This window comes from Mauremys reevesii, linkage group 25 (assembly GCF_016161935.1).
Source record: "Mauremys reevesii isolate NIE-2019 linkage group 25, ASM1616193v1, whole genome shotgun sequence".
Taxonomy (NCBI): Eukaryota; Metazoa; Chordata; order Testudines; family Geoemydidae; genus Mauremys; species Mauremys reevesii.
In genome coordinates this window covers 19,010,694-19,033,666 of record NC_052647.1, presented here as the reverse complement: position 1 = coordinate 19,033,666, position 22,973 = coordinate 19,010,694, and the positions used below count along the sequence as shown (strand labels likewise).

The window sequence follows — 22,973 nt, the reverse complement described above, 5'->3', positions numbered from 1 at the left end:
CCACTGTCCAGCCCGGGCTCCTCCCAGCCCTGCCAATGCCCCTCAGTCCTGCCCCACAGCCCCCACTGTCCAGCCCTGGGCTCCCCTCCCAGCCCCGCCAATGCCCCTCAGTCCTGCCCCCCGCCCCCCACGGTCCAGCCCTGGGCTCCCCTCCCAGCCCTGCCAATGCCCCTCAGCCCTGCCCCACAGCCCCCCACTGTCCATCCTGGGTTCCCAGCCCTGGCAACGCCCCTCAATCCTGCTCCACAGCCCCCACTGTCCAGCCCTGTCTCCCTCCGAGCCCTGCCAATGCCCCTCAGCCCTGCCCCACAGCCCCCCAGTGTCCAGCCCGGGGCTCCCCTCCCACATGTCTCTTCCCTTCTCTCCACCAGCCCCCTGTGCTTCCCCACCCAACCCCACGGCACCCTCCCCCTTGGTGTCCCCCCCCCCACCACCTTAAACCATTTCCACTGCTCGGCTTTGGTTTCCTATCACAAAAGATTCATGCAAATAGCAGCCAGTGCAGAGCTGCCTCTGAAGGAGGAAGGACTCGGGCTAGCGCAGCTGCACGGCTCCCCAGGCCTGGCCGGTCTCCAGGACATTGGGATCCCCCGGTCCCAGGGGCTTCATTCAAGCCGGTGAGTGGCCTTGTTTGCTATCCCACTGCTGGAACCAACAGCCTGGGCGCTGGGGGCTCTGAGCTGTGAGTGCTGACTCAGGCAGCTGTCCCGGGCTGGGGGCGGCAGCGGGGTGGGGGCGGCGTGAGGCTGATCTGTGTCATGGCCCAGATCTGACAGCCTGGCTCAGGGGGAATGTAGGGAAACTGCTGGACCCAGCAGCTAGACGTCCCCAATGGGACTTTTACCTGACCCCTCAGGTAGCGGCTTCTCCTGCCCTGAGCAAGGTGGGTTCTGAACCCCGGCACTTTCCATCCCGCCCAGTGTCACGGTGCATGTTCCCCGTATGGACAAAATTCCCCCATTTGCAAACATTCTGCCTTTTACGTTTTGTTGGATGTTCCCTCACTCTTATACTGTGAGAGCATGAAAGGCGAACGGCCGATCCACGGCCTCTTTCTTTCAGAGAAAGAATCTAGCGTTCTCTTTTTGGATCTTCTATCTCTTTCTACCTTTCTTTCTCTATCAATCCATCCCAATATACACCCATTTCTTTCTTTCTTTCATGCACTCATCTCCTTAGTATCCAGAGCCCCTCCTGTGCTGCTTTGCAAGCAAGCTGGAGAACACGAACGCACACACACACACACACACACACACACACACACACACACACACACACACACACACACACACACACACACACAGAGAGAGAGAGAGCCAGGGAGGGGTGTGTCTCCCAGCACTTGTTCACGGGGCAGGGGTCTCCATGCAGCTTTGTGCTCTGCAACCGGAGTCGGCCGTTGCACTTGGCATCAGAAAGTAGCGAGGCTGGGACCCGCTGCAGCTGGGGTGGCCGCCCCTGAGGTCTGGGAGCTGAATCCCCACGGGACGAAGGTTGAGCCGTAGAGTCCATGGCCCGTTGAGACGGACTAGCCTGACTCCTTAGCACAGGCCTGGGACGTCCCGCCAGCCAGCCCTGCATCAGCTAGAGCCAGGGCTGTAGAGGATTGGACTAAAATCGGCCTCAACTCCTGCGCAGTCTGAGCCTGCTAAATCCTCTCCAGTTTGCCCCAGAGGATGGGGTGATATTTCCCCACTGGGGGAGAGGAGCTCGGATTTGCCCCCCAGCCAGCTCCATTCTCTGTCCATTCATGTCGCTACACCAGGGAAAACTCTCAGCGTGCAGGCGTTGCACTAGTGCAATGTGGGGTTTGCACATGGGTGTGCACTGCTGTGCCGAGCCCTGTCTTACCCAGGTGTGGCGCACGATGCTGGGAGGTCCCAGGGCCGACAGATCCCCATGCAATCCGGATACAGAACCTCCTCTAAGAACCTGTGTGATCCAAAGACTTTGATCCACCTCACGCGGGCACTGCCATGCTGTGAGGCCCATAAAAAGGGCTTTTAGCTTCTTGATATTGAATGTGCAAGATCTGGGGAGGGGCTGTGAGAGGCAGAACTGGCCTTGCTGTTCGTTTTCATGTTAGAAAATTCAGTGTTTTTCTCCCCTGGGAAACACTAAGGAAGACTAGGCAGCTGGTGGACAGATGGGCTCAGACACTGACTACAAATGCTGAGAGGGGGAGAGCTTTGTATTCAGTCTGTTTAAAACCCGTAGCTGTCTTTTCGCCCCTATGAAACTCCAACACCCAATGAACTCAGTGGAGAAAAGCGTTCTTTGTTAAATTTGAGGTTTCTCAGCCTTCGGTTCCCAGCCGAGCCAATTCACACCCCAGAGACCTCCGGCCCCAGGAGGGGAAAGCTGTGATGCTCATTTGCAGGTCTGGTGTAAATTCAACGCGATTCTGTTATTTCCAGGCTAGTCTGGGTGGGAAGGCCTGTACCTAAACCGACCTGAGTTGAGGTCAGGAACAAACTGCCTTTCACTCCACCAACTTTAGCTGCCCTGATTCCGAAGGGGAGCACCCATGCCCCAAAACGGCAGAGTCGCTTTGAATTCACCCCTTTTGCTGCCGAGCCTGTGTGTGGATCGGCCCAGAAGCTTAAAAACCAGGGGGAGTCAGTTCAAACCTTTATTCTTTCATGGAAAAATGTGGACGATGTCCCACGTTGGTGTATGCTCATGCGGACGTCTGGCAGAGGGCTGGGCATTTGTGTCATGCCCTAGGGTAAGGTTTGGGTGTTGTACCCCCCTGGGGAGTGTGATATCTGACCCCCTGCCCACTGCCCGAGCTGCAGATGAGTTGTTGCAGCCTCTAACCAGTGAGTTTGGGGTTTTTCACTCCCTCTGGAGCATCTTGTTTTTTAGCTCTGGTTGTGCCCAGTTCAGTGCCCAGTGGGTTGGGCCAGGGGCTCTCAGTAGGGTTGGAAATTTGTTCCCTTGAAGCCAGGGGCCCTTTCCCACAGCGTTGCTGGCCTCCTATCACGCTGTGGGCTGGAGCATCGAGGTTGTTGTTTCTCACTTAGTTTTTGTTATTTCCGATTTGTAGACTTACAGGAGCCCTGGCTCCCAACTTCCCCCCTCCCTCCCCTGCTCTTACCGATTGGACCCCACCCCCACCCAGAGCCTGGGATGGAACCCAGGAGTCCTGACTCCCAGCTCTAACTCCCTACACCCCACTCTCCTCCCCAAGCTGGGGAAGGAACCCAGGAGTCCTGACTCCCAGCCCCTCGCTCTATTCACTAGACCCCACTCCCCTTCCATCCCCGCTGGGAAGTTTAGTCCCCATGGCAGCAGGATCAGCCCCAGGGGCCGGCTGGTTGTAGAGGAGAAGTGTCACTCTGCAGCCGAGCTAAACGGTGCCGCGAGAGCTTTGCTGGGGACGAAAGGCCGGCAGGGGAGTCAATACTGGGCTGGACGGCGGCTGTCGTGGCCTGGTTAAATGCTCCCGGTGCAACCACACGTCCTTTAACCCAGGCGAATGCCAGGCAAGGTGAGCGCCGGGTGCCCAGGTGAATGCCTCCAGGCCGGGGGCTCTGTCTGGGGAGCTGTGCCCCCCCGAAGGATTTAGGGGCCATTGTAGATAAATGCTCCAGTGTGAGCTCCCAGCACAATGCCGTGGCAAAAAGGGTCGGTGCAGTCCCGGGGCGTCGAAGGGGACTGGCAGGCAGACGTAGGGAACGTGCTCGCACCTCCGCGCACGGTGCTGTACCCACAGCTACTGGAATCCTGCGGCCGGTGCCGGGTGCCACACTGCACGGGGTGGAGAGAGGTCAAAACACTGATCTGGGGGCTGGCAAAGAAGTCTTTTGATGGGGGGCTGAATGGGAGAGAAGGAGCTGAGCTGTGTGTCTGCTACTGAGACGCCACAGAGAGGGCTGAGGGCTGGAGGCTTCGCTCCACCTCGCTGCCATAAGGATGCTGCCTTTTAAAACCAGGCTGGGGCATGTTCTTTTAAGAGATCGGCTCTCGGAGTGAGCTGGGGGCAGTTCTCTGGCCCAGGCTACCGGCGCTCAAATTAGCGGATCGCTGAATCTGTAAGATCCAGTGGCTAGCAGCTGCAGTTGCAATAAGATGCAATTTCCTAGCTGGGAGGGTAGAACAGGGAGGGGCTGGATGTCAGGACTCCTGGGTTCTATTTTCAGCTCTGGGAGGGGAGCGGTGTCCGGTGGTCAGAGCACCAAGGGGCAGGGCTGAGTGTCAGGACTCCTGGGTTCTACTCCCGGCTTGGCCACGGCCACATTCTGCGTCTGCAAAACCAGTCACCTTCCTGTTCCTCACCCCCTGCGTCCCAGGCAGGGGGAGGCTGGATTCATTCATGTCTAACTCCAAATCCCCACAGGACAGGGAGGGAAACCGAGGCACAGAGCAGGGCCGTGCCCGGTGAGTCAGCAGCGGAGTTGGGGACAGAACCCAGGAGTCCTGGGTCCAGTCATGTGCTTTGACCACCTGCTTCCGCTCTGCCATGATCTCATGTGGAGGGAAAGTTGGGTGAAACCTGCACGCTAACCACAGCTCCTGACTCTGACAGGCACCTGACGTGGTAGGGAGGCTGGGGGAAGGGCAGTGCCTGCAGCCTGACTCTGGGTCGCCTCTGCTCATATCTCTCAGGTGGGAAGGAAGCGTCAAACCCCCGGGGGCGCGGGGGGGGGGGGCTTGCGCTGATGTGGTCACAGATTGCATGAGGAGAGGACGTGTGCGGGAATCTCCGGGGCGGGGTGTAGCTGGGCAGGCGGGGGCATGGGTTTGAGTCTGTGTCTTCACTGCAGCAATAGCGGCAGGGTTTGTGCATGGTCGGCCCATGTCCCCGCAGCCCCCCAGGTGACCCCAACCAGCTCCATGGAGGTGAAAGCCCCTGGGCCCCGTCTGCACTGGGACGGCTCCCTCCCTGGCCAAACGCCACAGCTACTGCTGCAGGGTCGCCAGAGAGTGTCTGTGTGTGAAAGGTGGGTGTGTGAGGGGCCTGGCTGCACATGCAGTGTGTGTGTGTGTGTGTATGTCTCTGTGTGTGTGTGAGTGTCTACAGAGAGGGTGTGTAAGGGGCCTGGGTACACATGTAGCATGTGTGTGTGTGTGTTTTGTCTGGGTGTGTGCAGGGTGGGTGTGTGAGGGGCCTGGCTGCGCATGCAGTATGTGTGTGTGTGTGCAGGGTGGGTGCATGAGTGTGTACAGGGAGGGTGTGTAAGGGGCCTGGGTACACCTGTAGCATATGGGTGGGTGGATGTGTTTTGTCTGGGTGTGTGCAGGGTGGGTGTGTGAGGGGCCTGGCTGCACATGCAGTGTGTGTGTGTGTGTGTGCGCATCTGGGTGTGTACAGGGAGGGTGTGTAAGGGGCCTGGGTACACGTGTAGCGTCTGTGTGTGTATTCATGTGTGAGTGTGTGTTTTGTCTGGGTGTGTACAGGGAGGGTGTGTGAGGGGCACGGCTGCTCATGCAGTGTGTGTGTGTGTGTGTATGTCTGTGTGTGTGTGTGTGTGTCTGGGTGTGTACAGGGAGGGTGTGTGAGGAGCACGGCTGCTCATGCTGTGTGTGTGTGTGTATGTCTGGGTGTGTGTCTGGGTGTGTACAGGGAGGGTGTGTGAGGGGCACGGCTGCTCATGCAATGTGTGTGTGTGTATGTCTGTGTGTGTGTGTGTGTCTGGGTGTGTACAGGGAGGGTGTGTGAGGGGCCTGCGTACACGTGTGTAATGTGTGTATGTGTGCATGCATCCCGCTGTCTGCAGGGCGTGTGCGTGAGGGGCCTGGGTGCGTGTGGGCGTGTCTGGGCGTGTTGTGTGGGTGCGTAGGGAGGAGGCCAGTTTACTACACTGCATCCTGTGTCCCTCCCTCCATCTGCACCAAGTCAGGGTTGGGAGAGATTTTCCATTGTTCCTGGGGGGGGGGGGTTCTCCAGTATTCCCAGTGTGTGTGTGTGTGGGGGGGTTCTCTGTTGTTCCCTGTGGGAGCTGCCCAGAGCTGAGCCCCTCTATGGAATGGGCCCCATCCTGGAGCCGCCTGGCTGCAGGGAGCGGTTCTAGGAATCCAGATGTGGGGCGGGGGGGGGGGGGGGAGAAGTGAAACTCCCCAGGCCAGGGTGGGGCCAGGCCGTGTCCCCCCCGCCCCACTCAGCACTTTCACTTCCCCACAGCCGCAAGGGGAGAGTTCAGTGCCTGGCCTTGGGCAGGAGACACCTCTCCCTGCAGCGGGCGGGGAGGGTGCGGGGGTTGGCGGGACAGCTGCCCCCACCCCTAACCATCTCCCCTCTCCCTGCCAGGCCATGAAGGGCACCGGGCTGGTGGTGGGGCTGGTCATCCTGCTGGCGGTGGGGCAGGGAGAGAAGGCGCTGGAGGCAGGTACGGAGCGGACACGGGGGTGTCGGGGGGCAGGGGGGTGGGGGGGGGGCGGCAGGAGCCTTCTCTCTGGTTTCTCTGGGCCCTGCAGCGGGTGAGACGCCCGTGGGTGCTGGGGGGGGGCACTTCATCCAGGGGCAGCTGGGCCTGTGTCCATTGTGGGGCCCCATCGGTGAGGTTGGGGGAGAAGCCTCTGGCTGAGGGGAACCCACTCACTCCCCACCCCGGGGGCATCACAGCAAGGCCTGCCCAGCCCCCCAATCCGTGCCCAGCCCCGCCCTTTATCCCAGCCTGCCCCCGAGCCCAGCCCTGCCCTCCACGCCTCCCCCCAGCCCTGCCCTGCTCCCCCCCTCTCCCCCGCCCAGCGTCACCCAGTCCAACCTGGCCTCACTCCTAGTCAAGCGTTGGCTCCTGGGTGCCCGGCTGCAGGGCGATGCATGTCTGGGGAATGGGAGTGATGGGGGGGCGGCTGCGCAGTGGGGGGCTGAGTGCTGGGGAGGGGGTCTCCACACTGGGGGGGTTGTACGGCTGGGGGGGCTGTGCTATACCTTGCGGTCGGGGTCACTCCAATGGTCTCCCCGGTTCCCTGCAGGCTCCTGCCGGCCCCGCGCCTCCTGCCGCGACTGCATCCGCTCCCAGCCCAGCTGCGCCTGGTGCAAAGCGCTGGTAAGTGCCCGTGGGCGCTAGGGGGGGGAACGCAAGCGAGGGGATCCCCCCCCCAGCTGAGAGCAGAGCCAGCTGACTGAGCAGCCCCACGGCCACCCCCGCCCCAGGGGAGCCTGGCTGGAGCCAGGGGCTGGGCCAGGGTAGGAGGGATCCCGCTGCCCTTGGGGGGCCTGGGATGTTCTGAGCTGGGGTTGGGGGAGTCTCCTGCTCTCCTCCCACAGCACCTCCTCTCTGGGGGGCTCCTCTCCCCTCCCCTGCTCCCAGCCCTAAGGATCCCCCCTCCCCCCACCCAGCCAGCCCCATTCTGAGCCCCAGGCCCACTCCCCCTTGACCCGAGGTCCACTCACACCAGAACAGGGAGCCCAGGATGCTGCCAGCCCCACTCGTCTGCCCCAGCCGGACGCCACTACCACCTGGGCCTGGAGAACAGCTCCCAGCTCCACCAGTGCCCCTCAGCCACGGACCCCAGCCCTGGGATCCCCCCGCACCTAGCTCCACCAGTGCCCCTCAATCCCGACCCGCCGCGCCCTGCTGTCCCAGCCCTGGGCTCCCCCCCAGCTCAGCCAGTGCCCCTCAATCCCGACCCGCCCTGCCCTGCCGCCCCAGCCCGGGGCTCCCCCCACTCCCCCTCGCCCAGTGCCCCTCAATCCCGACCCGCCAGGCCCTGCTGTCCCAGCCCTGGGATCCCCCCGCACCTAGCTCCACCAGTGCCCCTCAATCCCGACCCGCCGCGCCCTGCTGTCCCAGCCCTGGGCTCCCCCCCAGCTCTGCCGGTGCCCCTCAATCCCGACCCGCCATGCCCTGCTGTCCCAGCCCTGGGCTCCCCCCACACCCCCTCTGCCAGTGCCCCTCAATCCCGACCCGCCATGCCCTGCTGTCCCAGCCCTGGGCTCCCCCACAGCTCCACCAGTGCCCCTCAATCCCGACCCGCCATGCCCTGCTGTCCCAGCCCTGGGCTCCCCCACAGCTCCACCAGTGCCCATCAATCCCGACCCGCCGCGCCCTGCTGTCCCAGCCCTGGGCTCCCCCCCAGCTCCACCAGTGCCCCTCAATCCCGACCCGCCGCGCCCTGCTGTCCCAGCCCTGGGCTCCCCCCCCATGACCCCTCTGCCAGTGCCCCTAATCCTGACCCGCAGCCCCACCTGCTATCCCAGCCCTGGACTCCACCCACACACCCCCTCTGCCGGTGCCCCTCAATCCTGACCCGCCGCGCCCTGCTGTCCCAGCCCTGGGCTCCCCCCCAGCTCTGCCGGTGCCCCTCAATCCCGACCCGCCATGCCCTGCTGTCCCAGCCCTGGGCTCCCCCCCAGCTCTGCCGGTGCCCCTCAATCCCGACCCGCCGCGCCCTGCTGTCCCAGCCCTGGGCTCCCCCCACAGCTCCACCAGTGCCCCTCAATCCCGACCACGCCTCTGCTGTTCCAGCCCTGGGCTCCCCCCCCAGCTCTGCCGGTGCCCCTCAATCCCGACCCGCCGCGCCCTGCTGTCCCAGCCCTGGGCTCCCCCCCCATGACCCCTCTGCCAGTGCCCCTAATCCTGACCCGCAGCCCCACCTGCTATCCCAGCCCTGGACTCCACCCACACACCCCCTCTGCCGGTGCCCCTCAATCCTGACCCGCCGCGCCCTGCTGTCCCAGCCCTGGGCTCCCCCTGAGCTCTGCCAGTGCCCCTCAATCCCGACCCACAGCCCCTGCTAGCCCAGCCCTGGGCTCCCCCCCAGCTCTGCCGGTGCCCCTCAATCCCGACCCGCCGCGCCCTGCTGTCCCAGCCCTGGGCTCCCCCCACACTCCCTCTGTCAGTGCCCCTCAATCCCGACCTGCAGCCCCACCTGCTATCCCAACCCTGGGCTCCCCCCCAGCTCTCCCGGTGCCCCTCAATCCCGACCCGCCATGCCCTGCTGTCCCAGCCCTGGGCTCCCCCCCCATGACCCCTCTGCCAGTGCCCCTAATCCTGACCCGCAGCCCCACCTGCTATCCCAGCCCTGGGCTCCACCCACACACCCCCTCTGCCAGTGCCCCTCAATCCTGACCCGCCGCGCCCTGCTGTCCCAGCCCTGGGCTCCCCCCACCCCTCTGCCAGTGCGCCCCACTCCTGACCCGCCGCGCCCTCCTGCCCCAGCCCTGGGCTCCCCCCACACACCCCCTCTGCCAGTGCCCCTCAATCCTGACCCGCCACGCCCTGCTGTCCCAGCCCTGGGCTCCCCCCACACACCCCCTCTGCCGGTGCCCCTCAATCCCGACCCGCTGTGCCCTGCTGTCCCAGCCCTGGGCTCCCCCCCAGCTCTGCCGGTGCCCCTCAATCCCAACCCACAGCCCCTGCTAGCCCAGCCCTGGGCTCCCCCCCAGCTCTGCCGGTGCCCCTCAATCCCAACCCGCCGCGCCCTGCTGTCCCAGCCCTGGGCTCCCCCCCATGACCCCTCTGCCAGTGCCCCTAATCCTGACCCGCAGCCCCACCTGCTATCCAACCCTGGGCTCCCCCCACACCCCCCCTCTCCCAGTGCCCCTCAATCCCGACCCGCTGTGCTCTGCTGTCCCAGCCCTGGGCTCCCCCCGGCTCTGCCGATGCCCCTCAGCCAGGCTTTCAGACCGAAATGACTTCTCAATCCAGCCGTGGCCTCTGATTCACCCTCGACCTTTTCCTGTTCTTCCCCTGGCTTCTCACGAACCTGGGGTTTGTGAAAATAACAAGCTGAGTCACGCAGACTCAGCTCTCCCCCACCCCCAGCTCTGCCGGTGCCCCTCAATCCCAGCCCACAGCCCCACCTGCTCTCCCAGCCCAGGCCCAGGCACCCCATAGCACTGTGGGGTTTGGGGGTTGTACAGGGGGCCTGGAGATGAATCCCCAACGTGCCCCTCTCTGGGCGCCCGCCCCCCGCGGTCAGAACCCGTGCAGCCAGCGCATTACCCCGAATGCCAGGGACCCATGCAATCTGTGTCCAGCTGGGCCCTCCCCGGCGCGATAGGTAGGGGCCCCCATGCGGAAATCCTCTCTGGTGCGTTATCCCAGCTGGGGGGGTCCCAGGCGGCATGTGACAGCAGCTCACCACATCCTGCCACCCAGCAGGGCAGGAAGCCCTGGGGGGCGGGGGGAATCTCAGAGCGCGAGGGGGTCGTGTAACTTAATGGCACCATCCCCGTCTCTCACCCCTTCTGGCTGAGGGGCTCCTGGTGCAGCGTAGACAGCAGAGCCAGGCACCCAGGGGGAGAGTGTGTGTGTGTGGGGGGGAAACTGAGGCACGGGGGGGGGCGACTTGGCAAAGCCCACACAGTGACAGTGGCAGAACTGGGAAAAGAACCCAGGAGTCCTGCCTCCCAGCCCCGCCCCACTCCACCAGACCCATTCCCCTCCCTGAGCTGGGGATAGAACCCAGGCGTCCTGCCTCTCAACCCCTGTCTGCTAACCCACTAGAACCTCCCCCAAGCCAGGGATAGAAGCCTGGAGTCCTGGGTCCCAGCCCCTCCTGCTCTAACCCACCAGACCCATTCCCCTCCCTGAGCTGGGGATGGAACCCAGGTGTCCTACCCTCCCAAGCCCCTACTGTGGTGGTTCGGTTTGGTGCTGCTCTGTCCTGCAGTGAAACCTTTGCCCTCTCGAGAGCTTGTGCCATGGGGTCGGGCCAGCTGGTGCAGGGCGGCGGGGGGTGGGATTCCTGGCTGTCTGTGCAGCCTGGGTTGTGCCCCCATGGAGCACAGATCCCTGTGGGTCCTTCTGCCTCCTGGCACAGACAACCATGGCCAAGCAGACGAAGCCTTTTCCCTCCTCCCCGGGCATGGCTGGGCCGAGTGGAGGAGCTGCTGGCGAGGATGGGAACGGGGGACTGTCCCCCGCCTTGGCCACCAGCTTCCCTTGCAGGGGGCCACACACCCATGCAGGATTAAGGCTCCTATTTGCCAGACTTGAGAGGGGGCAGCATGAAACCCCAGTGGCCCCTCTCTGGGTGGAGTGGCAGGAATGGCTCTCAGTCGTCGTCCCCCCCGCCCGCTACACCCATGCCTCCCAGCCATGCAGCTGAGCTGTGCACCCGTGTAACTGTTTGGAGAGATGGGTCAGAGCAACAGAGAGGATAAAAGACCTACTACCAGTGCTGGCTGGGGGAGCGCTCCCATAGCTCAGGGGGATGAGGAATGTGCGTTGGGAGCGAAGGGATGGGGGGACCCAGTCCAGCTGTGTCTATGGGGGCCGTTTGCAAAGGGCTTGGGGAGGGCGCAATGGTGAAAGCCCCCCAGCCCCGAGACGTCCCATCCCCCCGCTCACGCTGCGGTTTGTCACCTACTGCAACAGGAAACCATCAATGAGAAACTGACGAGATAATCGACGCCAGCAGCACGTCTTGCACGTCCCGGAGGGGGAGGGAGGAGTGGCCAGCAGCGGGGTGGGGGGTGTCTCCTGATAGCACCCCGTCCCCGGGGGCTTGGAACGGACCCTGGGGAGCACCCCCTGCTGGAGCAAAGCATCAGGCAGGTGCCCCCTGCTGCTCTGCCAGTGGGCCCCAGAGTGGGTGAGGGAGCTGGGCTTACCCAGCAGGTGCCCTGGGTGGTGTTGGCCCACGGGGATGGGAAGGGATCTCGGGGGGGGGGCAGCATGTTGGGGGGAACAGAATTGGGTGGAGGTGCCTCTCGGCTGCTCAGGCTCATGGGCTGAATCCCCCTCCCCCCTCCAGAACTTCACCAAGGCGGGCGAGTCGGACGCCACGCGCTGCGCCACGCGGGAGGAGCTGCTCCGGCGCGGCTGTGCCCTGGAGGAGGTGGTTGAGCCCCGGGGCCGGCACCACGTCCTGGAGGACGCGCCCCTGAGCGACAGCGCCGAGCAGGGGACGGTGACCCAGCTGGCACCCCAAAAGATCGCCCTGTGGCTCCGACCCGGTGGGTCCCACTGGAGGGGGGAGGTTTGTGGTTGGAACCGGGCCCCATGCCAGGCTGGGAGGGAAGCGTGATCCTGGGGCCCAGCTGGGGAGCTGGGTCTTCTCCAGCCTCCCGAATCCCCTGCCTGAGGTTCCTGATGCCCGGCTCGCCGGCCCAACATGCTGGTCATGTGTCCCTGCCAGTGTCACGGGTCAGCCCTTTGTGGGGGTCCAAGGGCTTTGTGCACCCAGACCATGAGGTGCTTCTGAGAGACAGAGGGTCTGTGCCTAGAAATACCAGCGCTGGGGAGAGACAGAGGGATGTGGAGGGGATGGATGGACAGGTATGTATGGGGGTGGGTGGGGAGACGGGGGTATGTATGGGGGTGGGTGGATGAGTGGGTAGGGGGTTGAAGGGGGCTGGGTGGGTGACTAGAGAGGTGGTTGGGTAGATGGGTTGGTGGATGGGAATGGAGGATACATGGCTGGGTAGAGGGGGATGGATGGGGATGGATAGATGGGTGAATAGAGGAGTGTGTATGGGGATGGATGGAAGGGTGGGGGATGGATGGAAGGATGGATGGAAGGATGGATGAAGGGGGGTGATGGGTAGGTAGAGGGGTGGGGCAGATGGATGGGTGGAGGGGTGGAGCAGATGGATAGATGGATGGAGCAGTGGGGTGGGTGTTGGGTGGGTGGATGGATGGGAAGAGGGGAGGAGGTGGGAGGTTGGTGGATGGCTGGATGGGTCGGTGTTTGGGTGGATGGGGCGGCGGTGGGAGGTAGGTGGATGGCTGCGGGGGATGGATAGGGAGGGAGTAGGAGGTAGAAGGATGAAGGGGTGGCAGATGGATGGATGGGTGGGTGGGAGGAGGGGGAGGGGGTGGAGAGGTGGCGGGATGGGGGGATGAAGGGGTGGGGGATGGAGGGATGGATGGGTACGTGGATGGATGGGCGGGAGGATGGGGAGGAGGTGGTAGGGAGGTGGATGGCTGGATGGAGGTGAATGAAGGGGTGGGGGATGGATGGAGAGCGGATGAAGGGTCTCCCCCCAAGCCCCTGGCCTTGCAGCATGATTCCCTGCTGAGCCAGGTCCTTGGCTCCCCCGCCACCCCGGCACCCCCTAGGAGAGCAGCACAGCTTCTCGGTGCGGTTCAAGCGGGCCGAGGGCTACCCCGTGGACGTCTACTACCTGATGGACCTGTCCTACTCCATGAAGGACGATCTGGAGAACATCAAGAAGCTCGGCAATGACCTGCTGGCCGCACTCAGGAACATCACCAAGTCAGTGAAGATTGGTACGAGGCAGCACCCCCCAGTGGGGCGATGCCCCCCGGGCTCTCCTTGTGCTCCATCCCCCAGTCCCCCTTGGGGTGATGCCCCCCCTTTCTCCTCATGCTCCACCCCTCAACCCCTTGAGGGGCAATGCCCTCCCCCATTCCTCGTGCTCTGCCCCTGCCCCCCATGGGGTGAAGCCCCCCTCCTCATGCTTTGCCCCCCATGGGGTGATGTCACCCTGCTCTCCTCTGACTCTGCCCCCCCCCATGGAGTGATATTTCCCCCCACCCCTTCCTTTCGCTTTGCTCCCCTCCCATGGAGTGCAGATGGAGTCCCGAGCTGTGGGAACCTGGCCCCATAGTCAGAGCTCCATGGGGCTGGGGGGCAGCAGTGGGCGAAGGCAGGGCAGAGGGTACAGGGCGGGGTATGGTGGATCTAATGTTTAGAGCAGAGGGGGCTGGGAGCCTGGACTCCTGGGTTCCATACCTCAGCCTAGGAGGGGAGGAGGATGAGGGCTTCAGGGGAGGGAGGGGGCCTGGGGTCCATCCGGCATGGGTGGGGTCCCCCTGTGGCGACTGTGGGGCTGGCGCCTGAACCCAGCACCGCCTCTGCCCCGTCAGGCTTCGGCTCCTTCGTGGACAAGACGGTCCTGCCCTACGTCAGCACGGTGCCCGCCAAGCTGCGGAACCCCTGCCCCGACCGCTACGAGCAGTGTGACTCGCCCGTCAGCTTCCGCCACGTGCTGCCGCTCACCGACAACGCCAGCGAGTTCGAGAGCCGCGTGAGCCAGCAACGCATCTCGGGCAACCTGGACTCGCCCGAGGGCGGCTTCGACGCCATCATGCAGGCGGCCGTGTGTGAGGTGAGCCGCCGGGGGCGCTGGGTGTAGGTGGGGGCAGTAGCCACAGGCTCTGGGTGGTGGTGGTGGGGGGTGCATGTTGGGGAGGGGGTGTCCGGCTGTTGGGCATTCCCTGCCTTTTCGTTGGCTCCCAGTATGTGCACGGCTGTGGGAGTGCACAAGTGTGCAAAGGGGTGTGTACATGCACATCGCTACCAGGGGGTGTGCATGACTCTGTGTGTGTGCAAATGGGTGGGAGCATGCACCTCACTGCCAGGGAGTGTGTGTGTCTGTCTCTGGGTGTGCACACACACACACACAAGTGTGTACGTGTGCATTGATGCCAGGGTGTGCATTAGTGTCGGTGTGCGCCTGGCTGGGTGTGAGCACACACGTGTGATTGGCTCTGTGCACGTGTGTGCTCAAAGGGTGTGACTGTGCACATGGGGGATGTGCACGCACGGGTTCTGTGAGCACAAGTGCACCTAGGAGAGGGGGCAGGCGCTCACACGTGGGTGTGTGTGTGCACATGGCTGCAAGGGATGTGTGAGCAAAAGTGCCCGCGTGTGCCCACGGGTCTGGGTGGTTGCAGGGGGTGTGCAGGCTGGAGGGACCAGTGGGTGGCCCCTGTACCTGCTCACCCCCACCCCCATTCCCTGCCCTACCAGGAGCAGATTGGCTGGCGGAACGTGACACGCCTGCTGGTCTTCACGTCAGATGACGTCTTCCACACGGCAGGGGATGGCAAGCTGGGTGGCATCTACCTCCCGAATGACAACCAGTGCCACCTCGACACGGACGGCCTCTACAGCAAGAGCCACATCTACGTAGGTCCCCCCGCCCCGACCCCCGTTCGGGGCTCCTCGGGGGGCAATCGGGACGGTCGCTGCAGCACCCTGCACCCAGCTGGGGGAGGCTGGGATGAGGACGGGGGTGCAATCGGAGCCCAGGAACGGCTGCCCGGATGCCAGGGTTCTATGGCTGGCTCTGGGAAGGGAGCGTCGTCTAGTGGTTTCAGCAGTGGGAACTAGGGTGCCTCTTACTACACCCAGAATGATCTTAGCCTTTTTGGCAGCTGACTCATATTGAGTTTGTGATCCCTGCAAACCCCCACATGATTTGTCAGCAGTGACTCCCTACCCGGTTCGGAGTCACGCCTTTGATTTTTCCTTCCTAAGCAAAGCACTTTGCGCTTGTCTTTACTGAATTTCCTCTTGTTGATTTCAGACCCAGCCTCCCATTTGAATTCTCATCCTGGCCTCCAAAGTGCTTGCAACCCCTCCCAGCTTGGTGTCAGCTGCAAATCTCATACGCCGCCGCTCTGCTCCCTTAGCCAAGGCACTAGTGAAAATATTGAGACCCAGAACTTACCCCCGCAGCTCTGCCCTCCCTGTTTGACAGCGAACCAGCCATAGCTACTGTTGGAGGCCGGGCTTTCAACCAGTTGTACACGTAGCCCGCCGTCTCCCTGGTGTGCATGTGAGACTGTGTGAGAAGCCGTATGAAAACCGAGCGACGGCGTGTTGACAGCTTCCCCCATCCGTCAAAGAAGGAAATGGGGTGGATTTGTTCTTGACAGATCCGGGCTGGCTATTCCTCAGCATCCTAGTATCCCCTCGCCGCTTACAAATCACTCGTTTCGTAATTGAGGCCAGCTGCTTTCCAAGGGTCGAAGTTAGGCTGACTGGTCTGTAATTCCCCGGGGGGCCTCTGTTCCCGTTTAAAGCCCACGGCCCTTCTCCAGGTACCGCACTCGGCCTCCGTGGCCTCGCGGAGTTAATCGCGATGGGTTCTGAGTGCGTCAGCTGATTCCTCAGGCCCGGCCGCCCCTGGGTTCCGTTCCTGGTGCTGGGCGGGAGGAGGGGTCAGAGCCCGGACTCCTGGGTTCCACTCCGGCTTGGACGCTGGCAGTGCTGCGTGGTGACAGGGGGGTGCTGCCTCTCGTTGCAGGATTACCCCTCGGTCGGGCACTTGGCCCAGGTGCTCTCGGCCTCTAACATCCAGCCCATCTTCGCTGTCACTGGCTCCACGCTGCCCGTGTACCAGGTGAGGGCGGGGGCAGGCTGGGGGCGGAGCTGGGGGGGCGCAGGGGGGGCTCACTCATTCACTCAGCCTCTGCCCCCCTCCAGGAGCTGAGCAAGCTGATCCCCAAGTCGGTGGTGGGGGAGCTGAAGGAGGATTCCAGCAACGTGGTGCAGCTCATATCTGATGCCTACAATGTGAGAAGGAGGGGGAGCTGGGGGGGGGAATGATGGCATGTAATGGGGTTGGGGCTGAAGGTTTTGAGGGATCCTTGCTGAGCCCCCCTCCCCAGTACCCCCTAGCACCTCCCCAATAACCAGCATATCCGTGCAGGGCCCCCTCTGGCCTGAGCACCCCATGCAGGGTCTCCTTGACACCTGGGGGGGAGGTGGAAGGGCTGGGTGGGGGTGTGGCCTAGTGGTCAGAGCAGTGGGGCCTGGGAACCAGGAGGGCGGGTGGAGGGGCTGACTACCCGGCCAGCTGGGGGCTTGGAGGGGCTGGGTGGGTGGTAGGAGCCGGGCAGGGCGTGGGCTGGCTGGAAGCTGCAGGGGCAGGCGGGGTGGGTAGCCAAGGAGGGTCCCTGCAGCCCAAGGCCTCGCACCCCCGCGGCTCCTGGACGGCTCCCTGTGCCCCTCTCCCCCCAGAGCCTGTCGTCCACGGTGAACCTGGAGCACTTCCAGCTCCCGCCCGGCGTGAGCGTGACCTACGAGTCGCACTGCGAGGACGCCACCCGCTCCCTCGGGGGCCACGGTGGGGTCTGCTCCGGCGTCCGCATCAACCAGCTGGTGAGTTCCCCCCCGCCCCACTGAGCTGGGCTCTGGGGATCCCTGGCTGAGCAGCCCCCAGGGCCTGGCTCCCCTCCCCACCCTGACACCCCAGGGTTGGGGAGGGCAACCCAGCCCAATCCCTCAGTTGGGCTGCCAGGCTTGTCCTGGGCAGTGTGAGGACAGCCTGACCCACTGCGGGGGGCGGGGTGGGGTGGGGAGAGAGGACAGGCCAGCTCAATGGGGGGAGGGGGGCTAGGGGAGCCCAGGGAGTGGAGGGGGCTGGGGGGACCAGTGAGGGGAGAGGGCAGGCTGGCTCGGGGGGGCGGGGAGTGGAGCTGGGGAGCCCGGGGAGGGGAGGGGGCAGGCTGGCTAGGGGATGGGGAGTCGGGCTGGGGAACCCGGGGTGGGGGGAGGGGAGAGGGGCTGGGGAGCCGGGGGAGAGGAGGGGCGGGGGCAGGCTGGCTCAGTGGGGGGAGGGGGGCTGGGGACAGGCCAGCTCAGTGGGGTGTGAGTGGGTGTCTTTGCTCTGGGCCTCGTGGCCGGAGCAGGCTTGGGGCTGGGGGGTGTCTCCCCCTGCCCCATGTGCCCGTCTCCCCCAGGTGAGTTTCACGGTGACGGTGCAGGCCGCCGCCTGCCTGGAGGGTCCGCACAGCTTCGCGCTGCGGGTGCTGGGCTTCACCGAGGAGGTGCGCGTGGAGCTGCACACGCTGTGCGAGTGCCCCTGCGACCAGCCTGAGCCCCACGCCCCCCACTGCAGCGGGGGCCACGGTAACCTCACCTGCGGGGTCTGCAGGTAAAGCCCTGCCCAGACGCTGGGGGGAGGAGGGGACAGGATGGGGGCAGACCGGCACAGGGCGATGGGGGCAGGGGGATGGGGGGCAGACCGGCACAGGGCGATGGGGGCAGGGGATAGACTGGCACAGGGCGATGGGGGCAGGGGATGGGGGCAGACCGCACAGGGCGATGGGGGCAGGGGATGGGGGCAGACCGGCACAGGGCGATGGGGGCAGGGGCAGACCGCACAGGGCAATGGGGGCAGGGGATGGGGCAGACCGGCACAGGGGATGGGGGCAGGGGATGGGGGCAGACCGGCACAGGGCGATGGGGGCAGGGGATGGGGCAGACCGGCACAGGGCGATGGGGGCAGGGGATGGGGGCAGACCGGCACAGGGCGATGGGGGCAGGGGATGGGGGCAGACCGGCACAGGGCGATGGGGGCAGGGGCAGACCGGCACAGGGCAATGGGGATGGGGGCAGACCGGCACAGGGCGATGGGGGCAGGGGATGGGGGCAGACCGCACAGGGCGATGGGGGCAGGGGATGGGGGCAGACCGGCACAGGGCGATGGGGGCAGGGGATGGGGGCAGACCGGCACAGGGCGATGGGGGCAGGGCGATGGGGGCAGACCGGCACAGGGTGATGGGGGCAGGGGCAGGGGGCAGACCGGCACAGGCGATGGGGGCAGGGGATGGGGGCAGATCGGCACAGGCGATGGGGGCAGGGGATGGGGCAGACCGGCACAGGGCGATGGGGGCAGGGGCAGACCGGCACTGGGCGATGGGGGCAGATGGATCTGGGGCAGACCGGCACAGGGCGATGGGGGCAGGGGGGCAGGGGCAGACCGGCACAGGGCGATGGGGGCAGGGGATGGGGGCAGACCGGCACAGGGCGATGGGGGCAGGGGCAGACCGGCACAGGGCGATGGGGGCAGACGGAGGGGGGGGCAGGCGGGGGCGGGGGATGGAGGCAGACCGATGCAGGGGGATGGGGGCATCAGAAGCGGCGCCAGTTTTTTTGCCGCCCTAGGCGGCAGCGCTCCTCCTCCTCTGAGCATTCGATGGCAGGGGGTCCTTCCGCTCCGCGTCTTCGGGGCACTTCGGCGGCGGGTCCCGGAGCGAGTGAAGGACCCGCTGCCGAATTTCCGCCAAGGGCGGCAAAATGCCACCCCGCAAATCCTGCTGCCCTAGGCAACTGCCTAGGGTCGCCTAGTGGATGTGCCGGCCCTGGGGGGCATACCGGGGCAGGGGGATGGGGCAGACGGATCGCGGGCATACTGGCGCTTGGATGGGGGCAGACGGATGGGGGCAGATCGGGGCAGGGGGGACAGACTGCTCAGCAGGATGGCGTGGGGAGCCTGGCCTAGTGGGGGGGCTGGGCTGCAGGGAGTTGTGGGCATCCCAGCTGAGTGGGGAGGGGCACTGGGGGCAGGCCAGAAGAGGAGGGGGTGGGAGTGGGGAGCTAGGATATGTGCGTGTGTGTTGGTGGGGCTGCAGGCATCTTGGCCCAGTGGCTGGCGGGGGGAGGGTAAGAGGCCCCCCACCCATGTTCCTCTGCCCCCCACCCTGCCTTGCAGCTGCAGCCCCGGCCGCGTGGGCAAGCTGTGTGAGTGCGAGCTGGCGGAGGCCACGGACCTGGAGGCGGAGTGCCGGGGCGGGAACGGCACGGGCCCCATGTGCAGCGGGAAGGGGCAGTGCGTGTGCGGGCAGTGCCAGTGCAAGAGCAACGTGCGAGGGCAGCACTGCGAGTGCGACGACAGCAGCTGCGAGCGGCACAACGGGCAGCTCTGCGCAGGTGAGGGGGGCACGGGTAGGCTGGGGGGGGAGGGGGCTGGATTGCAAAATTACGAGCTTTGATAGCTCCTGCCTCGCCCCATGGTACAATGGAGGGAGGAAAGGGTGGAGGGTGGCTGCCGGGCATTTGCAAGGCGAAGGCGGGATAGAGAGAGGGGAGGGGGTCAGGGGGCCAGGTTGGCTCCCAGGCAGGAGCAGGTGCTCGCCCAGGCTGAGGGCACCCTGTCCCCCTCCCCCCACCGCAGGCCAGGGTCAGTGCCAGTGTGGGACTTGCTTCTGCAATGAGGGCTACACAGGCAGCGCCTGCGACTGCAGCCTGGACACCCGCGCGTGCCTGCAGGACGGCGTGGAGTGCAGCGGGCACGGGAGCTGCATCTGCAACAAGTGCCAGTGCCAGCCGGGCTACTTCGACCGGCTCTGCAGCCGGTGCCCGAGCTGCCAGACCCCCTGCGAGGAGCACCGGTGAGCAGCGGGCAAAGGGCAGCGCTCGGGATGGAAGCTAAGCCCTGGGTGGCAGCCTGTCAATGCCCTAAGGCCAGGGGAGAGGCCGGGTGGGGGTGGGTCGGGCTGGCAGAAGGTGGCAGGTTGGGGGGGCAGCAGGGAGTGGTGGCAGGGGCTGGTGGCAGACAGGGTGCTCAGGACAGTGTGTGTAAGGGGGGAACGGACAATGGGAGGGGGCCGGCTTGGGTTGGCGGACAGGGCAGTGCAGGCAAGGGGGACCCCGGAGGGGCCAGCTGACTGCAGCCGTCTCGCCGGCAGGGACTGCGCCGACTGCCAGGCCTTCGGGATGGGCCCGCTGAGCCAGAACTGCAGCGTCGCCTGCAACCACACCGTGGCCACGCTGGTGCCCGAGGCCACCGTGAACGAGCAGTGGTGCAAGGAGAAGACGGACGACGGGCGGATCCTGATCTTCCTGATCGAGGGCACGGAGGGGGGCAAAGTTCCCCTGAAGGTGAAAGACAAGGATGGTGAGCGCTTGGGGGTGGGTGGGGGGGAGCCAGGGACGATGAGCACCAGTTCGGATTGGGTGTGGGGCTTGGGTAGAGGGGGTGACATGGGGCAGGCTAGGGGCTGGGCACTACACCCCAGGAAGGGCAGGCAGCAGGGAGAGAGGGGCCCAGTGTGGGCCAGAAAGGGGGAGGCCAACCAGTCAGCTGGGGCGGGGGTTGGGGGGGAAAGGAGGCAGTGAGACCAGGGAGGGGGAGGTAACCTCCCCTGAACCCTGAGACGCATCCCCAGAGCTGCTGGGGTGGGGGGGGGATGCTGCTGCAGGCTTCACTCAGGCCCGTGTTCTTCCTCCCCTCCGCGTAGCCGTCACTGACCGGACCTCCATGATCGTGCTGGGCGTGGTCCTGGGCATTGTGCTCATCGGGCTGCTGATCATCATCGGCTACCGCATCTCGGTGGAGGTCCTGGACCGGCGGGAGTACATGCGCTTCGAGAAGGAGCGCAAGCAGGCCAAGGGGAACGAGGTCAGGGCCCCCCCCTGCTGGCCGCTCCCCCCACTGGCAGCCCCTTCCCCTTGCCTGGGCCCATTCAGCCCTTGGCCACTGCGTTACTGACACAGGGCCGGTCGGAGGAAGTGGGCTGAGGCTTGGGACCAGATGGGAGCCAGCGAGCTCCTTCATGCTGCGGCCATCCAGTCCCAGCACCCAGGGCGGCTTCCCCGGGCCCGAAGGCTCCCTACCTCCTTCCCCGTGTGCTGCAGCCCGTATTCCCTGCGTCACAAAACCCGCTGGGTGAGGACGTTCCAGTTCGGTGCTGGCTGAGACCAGGCTGGAGTGGGACAGTCGTCTCCTCTCTGGGCCAGGCCCCCAGCAGGATCCGGCTCATCAGCCCCAGATCCAGCGTCTTGTCCTAGGCCAGCGGGAACGGACCCCAGGTTCCCTGAGCCCCCCCCCCCGGCCTCCCCTTTGATTCCAGCAACCTCTCTGCCCTCAGGTCAACAACCCGCTCTTCCAGAGTGCCACCACCACCGTCATCAACCCCAGGTACAACGAGGACTGAGGCAGCAGTGATGGCTGCACGGGCGCCAGCCCAGCTCCCACCGGCATGGGCCCCCAGCTGCCACGCTCTCTATGGCAGCCCCCCTCCCCTCCCCGAGCTTGACTGGAAGGGAAGGTGCAGGCAGAGGGCCGGCTGCTCGGCAGAATCTCACACCGCTACCCGCTGCCAAACAGGCCCACGGGGACATGCCTGCTTGTGCTGCCACTTGTTACCGGAGGAGCAGGATGCAGCCCTGGCTCCGTCCTAGGGCCCTTCCCAGCCCGAGGCCTCCCTGCTTAAGTAGCCCCACCCTGTCCCCCCCCTCTCCTGGCAGGCCCTGCCCAGAGCCTGCTGCTACTCTGCCCCCCGCAGCACGTCCATCAGGGACCCCGAGTGCCAGGAGAGCACGACCTGCTGCCCACGCCCAGCAGAAGAGCTCTAGGCTAGCAGGAAGGGCCGGGCTACGGAGCACCCAAGCCCTGCTTTTGGGGGCTTTGCTCCAGGCCACAAGGGGAGCACTGTAGGGCAGAGCAGATCCAGGGGAAACTCATGGCCAACCACGGGGGCGGGGAGGTAACTGGAGCAGGGCCCTTCAGTCAGGGGCGGCTCTGTGTATTTTGCTGCCCCAAGCAAGGCAATCAGGCAGCTTTCGGCGGCGGGCCTGCAGGAGATCCGCCAGTCGTGCGCCTTCAGCGCACCCGCCGCCGAATTACGGCCGAAACCGCGGGACCGGCGGACCCCCCGCAGAAACGCCACCGAAGGCAGCCTGACTGCCACCCTCATGGCAACCAGCAGGCCGCCCCCCGGGGCACGCTTGGTGCGCTGGTGCCTGGAGCTGCCCCTGCCTTCAGTACCAGAAGAGAAGCACCAAGCGTAGCCCCTCCTGCCAGCCGGGATCAGAAGCACAAAGCCAGTGAAACCCCACCGTGAACCGTGCTGGGAGCCTCTCCTCTATCTCCTCCAGCACCCTCGAGGCTCTCAAATAATCCCGCCTCCCCCTCCCCCAGGCACTGCCTCCCCCCCATTGCTGGGTGAATACATAGAGGAATAAAGGGCTGAGGCAGCAGCCAGCTCCGCTCTTGCGTGATGTTTTATTGTGCGCTGCCACGGACGCATCGTTTCCTCGCAGACCCAGGGACCAGGAACGTACAATGAAGGGAGCAAAATACAGACAGGCTGGGGGAAATTCGCCGGGATGCATTTGGCCCAGGTGCAAAGCAGGTCAAGCCTCTCTCTCTCCCCCCTAACCCACTAACCAAAACCAGTGTTTTGACACACAAAGACAGTCCGGGCAAAGTGGGGGTGGGCAGGAGGAATACTTGCTCCCTTCCTCCCTAATTAGCTGGCTGTTGGTGGTTGCAAGGAAGTGGGGGGGTCCACACCTGAGAATCAGTTGCTCACACCCTTACACCCCATGTGTACGAGGCAACCAGCCTGCCTCTCCCCAGGCCCCTGCCCGGTGCTCTCACCAGCTGTCCTTGAGGAGGGTACCTGGGGCTACTCCACCTCCCCTGCCCCTGAGCGCAGGGACGGAACCCAGCCCTAGTGACTCGCAGCAGGAACCTCTATGCTTGAAGCTAAAGGTTCAGGCCCCCTGGCTTAAGGGCAGTAGGAGGAAAACCTCTCCCCCCGGCCTAGGAGGGGGGAGCTGGGTTAGCGCCAGGAAAACTGGTACCTGTG

General features: G+C 65.0%; 1 protein-coding gene across 2 annotated transcripts; it reads left to right on the top strand.

Moving 5' to 3' along the window:
- Positions 1 to 433: 433 nt before the first annotated feature.
- ITGB7 (integrin subunit beta 7) lies at positions 434 to 22,573 on the top strand. 2 transcript variants are annotated; one of them, XM_039514846.1, is made up of 16 exons: positions 434 to 617; positions 6,254 to 6,332; positions 6,922 to 6,995; positions 11,653 to 11,854; positions 12,960 to 13,130; positions 13,731 to 13,972; positions 14,617 to 14,775; positions 15,899 to 15,994; positions 16,078 to 16,167; positions 16,615 to 16,755; positions 17,337 to 17,530; positions 19,091 to 19,308; positions 19,553 to 19,769; positions 20,067 to 20,275; positions 20,619 to 20,779; positions 21,249 to 22,573. In XM_039514846.1, the coding sequence occupies exons 2-16, from the start codon at positions 6,257 to 6,259 to the stop codon at positions 21,312 to 21,314; spliced, it is 2,316 nt and encodes a 771-aa protein (XP_039370780.1). In that variant the 5' UTR covers positions 434 to 617; positions 6,254 to 6,256; the 3' UTR covers positions 21,315 to 22,573. The 2 variants fall into 2 exon arrangements, with proteins under 2 accessions (XP_039370780.1, XP_039370781.1); XM_039514847.1 differs by lacking the exons at positions 434 to 617; positions 6,254 to 6,332; positions 6,922 to 6,995; positions 11,653 to 11,854 and adding an exon at positions 11,905 to 12,176 and having other exon boundaries at positions 21,249 to 22,572.
- The last annotated feature ends 400 nt before the right edge of the window (positions 22,574 to 22,973 follow it).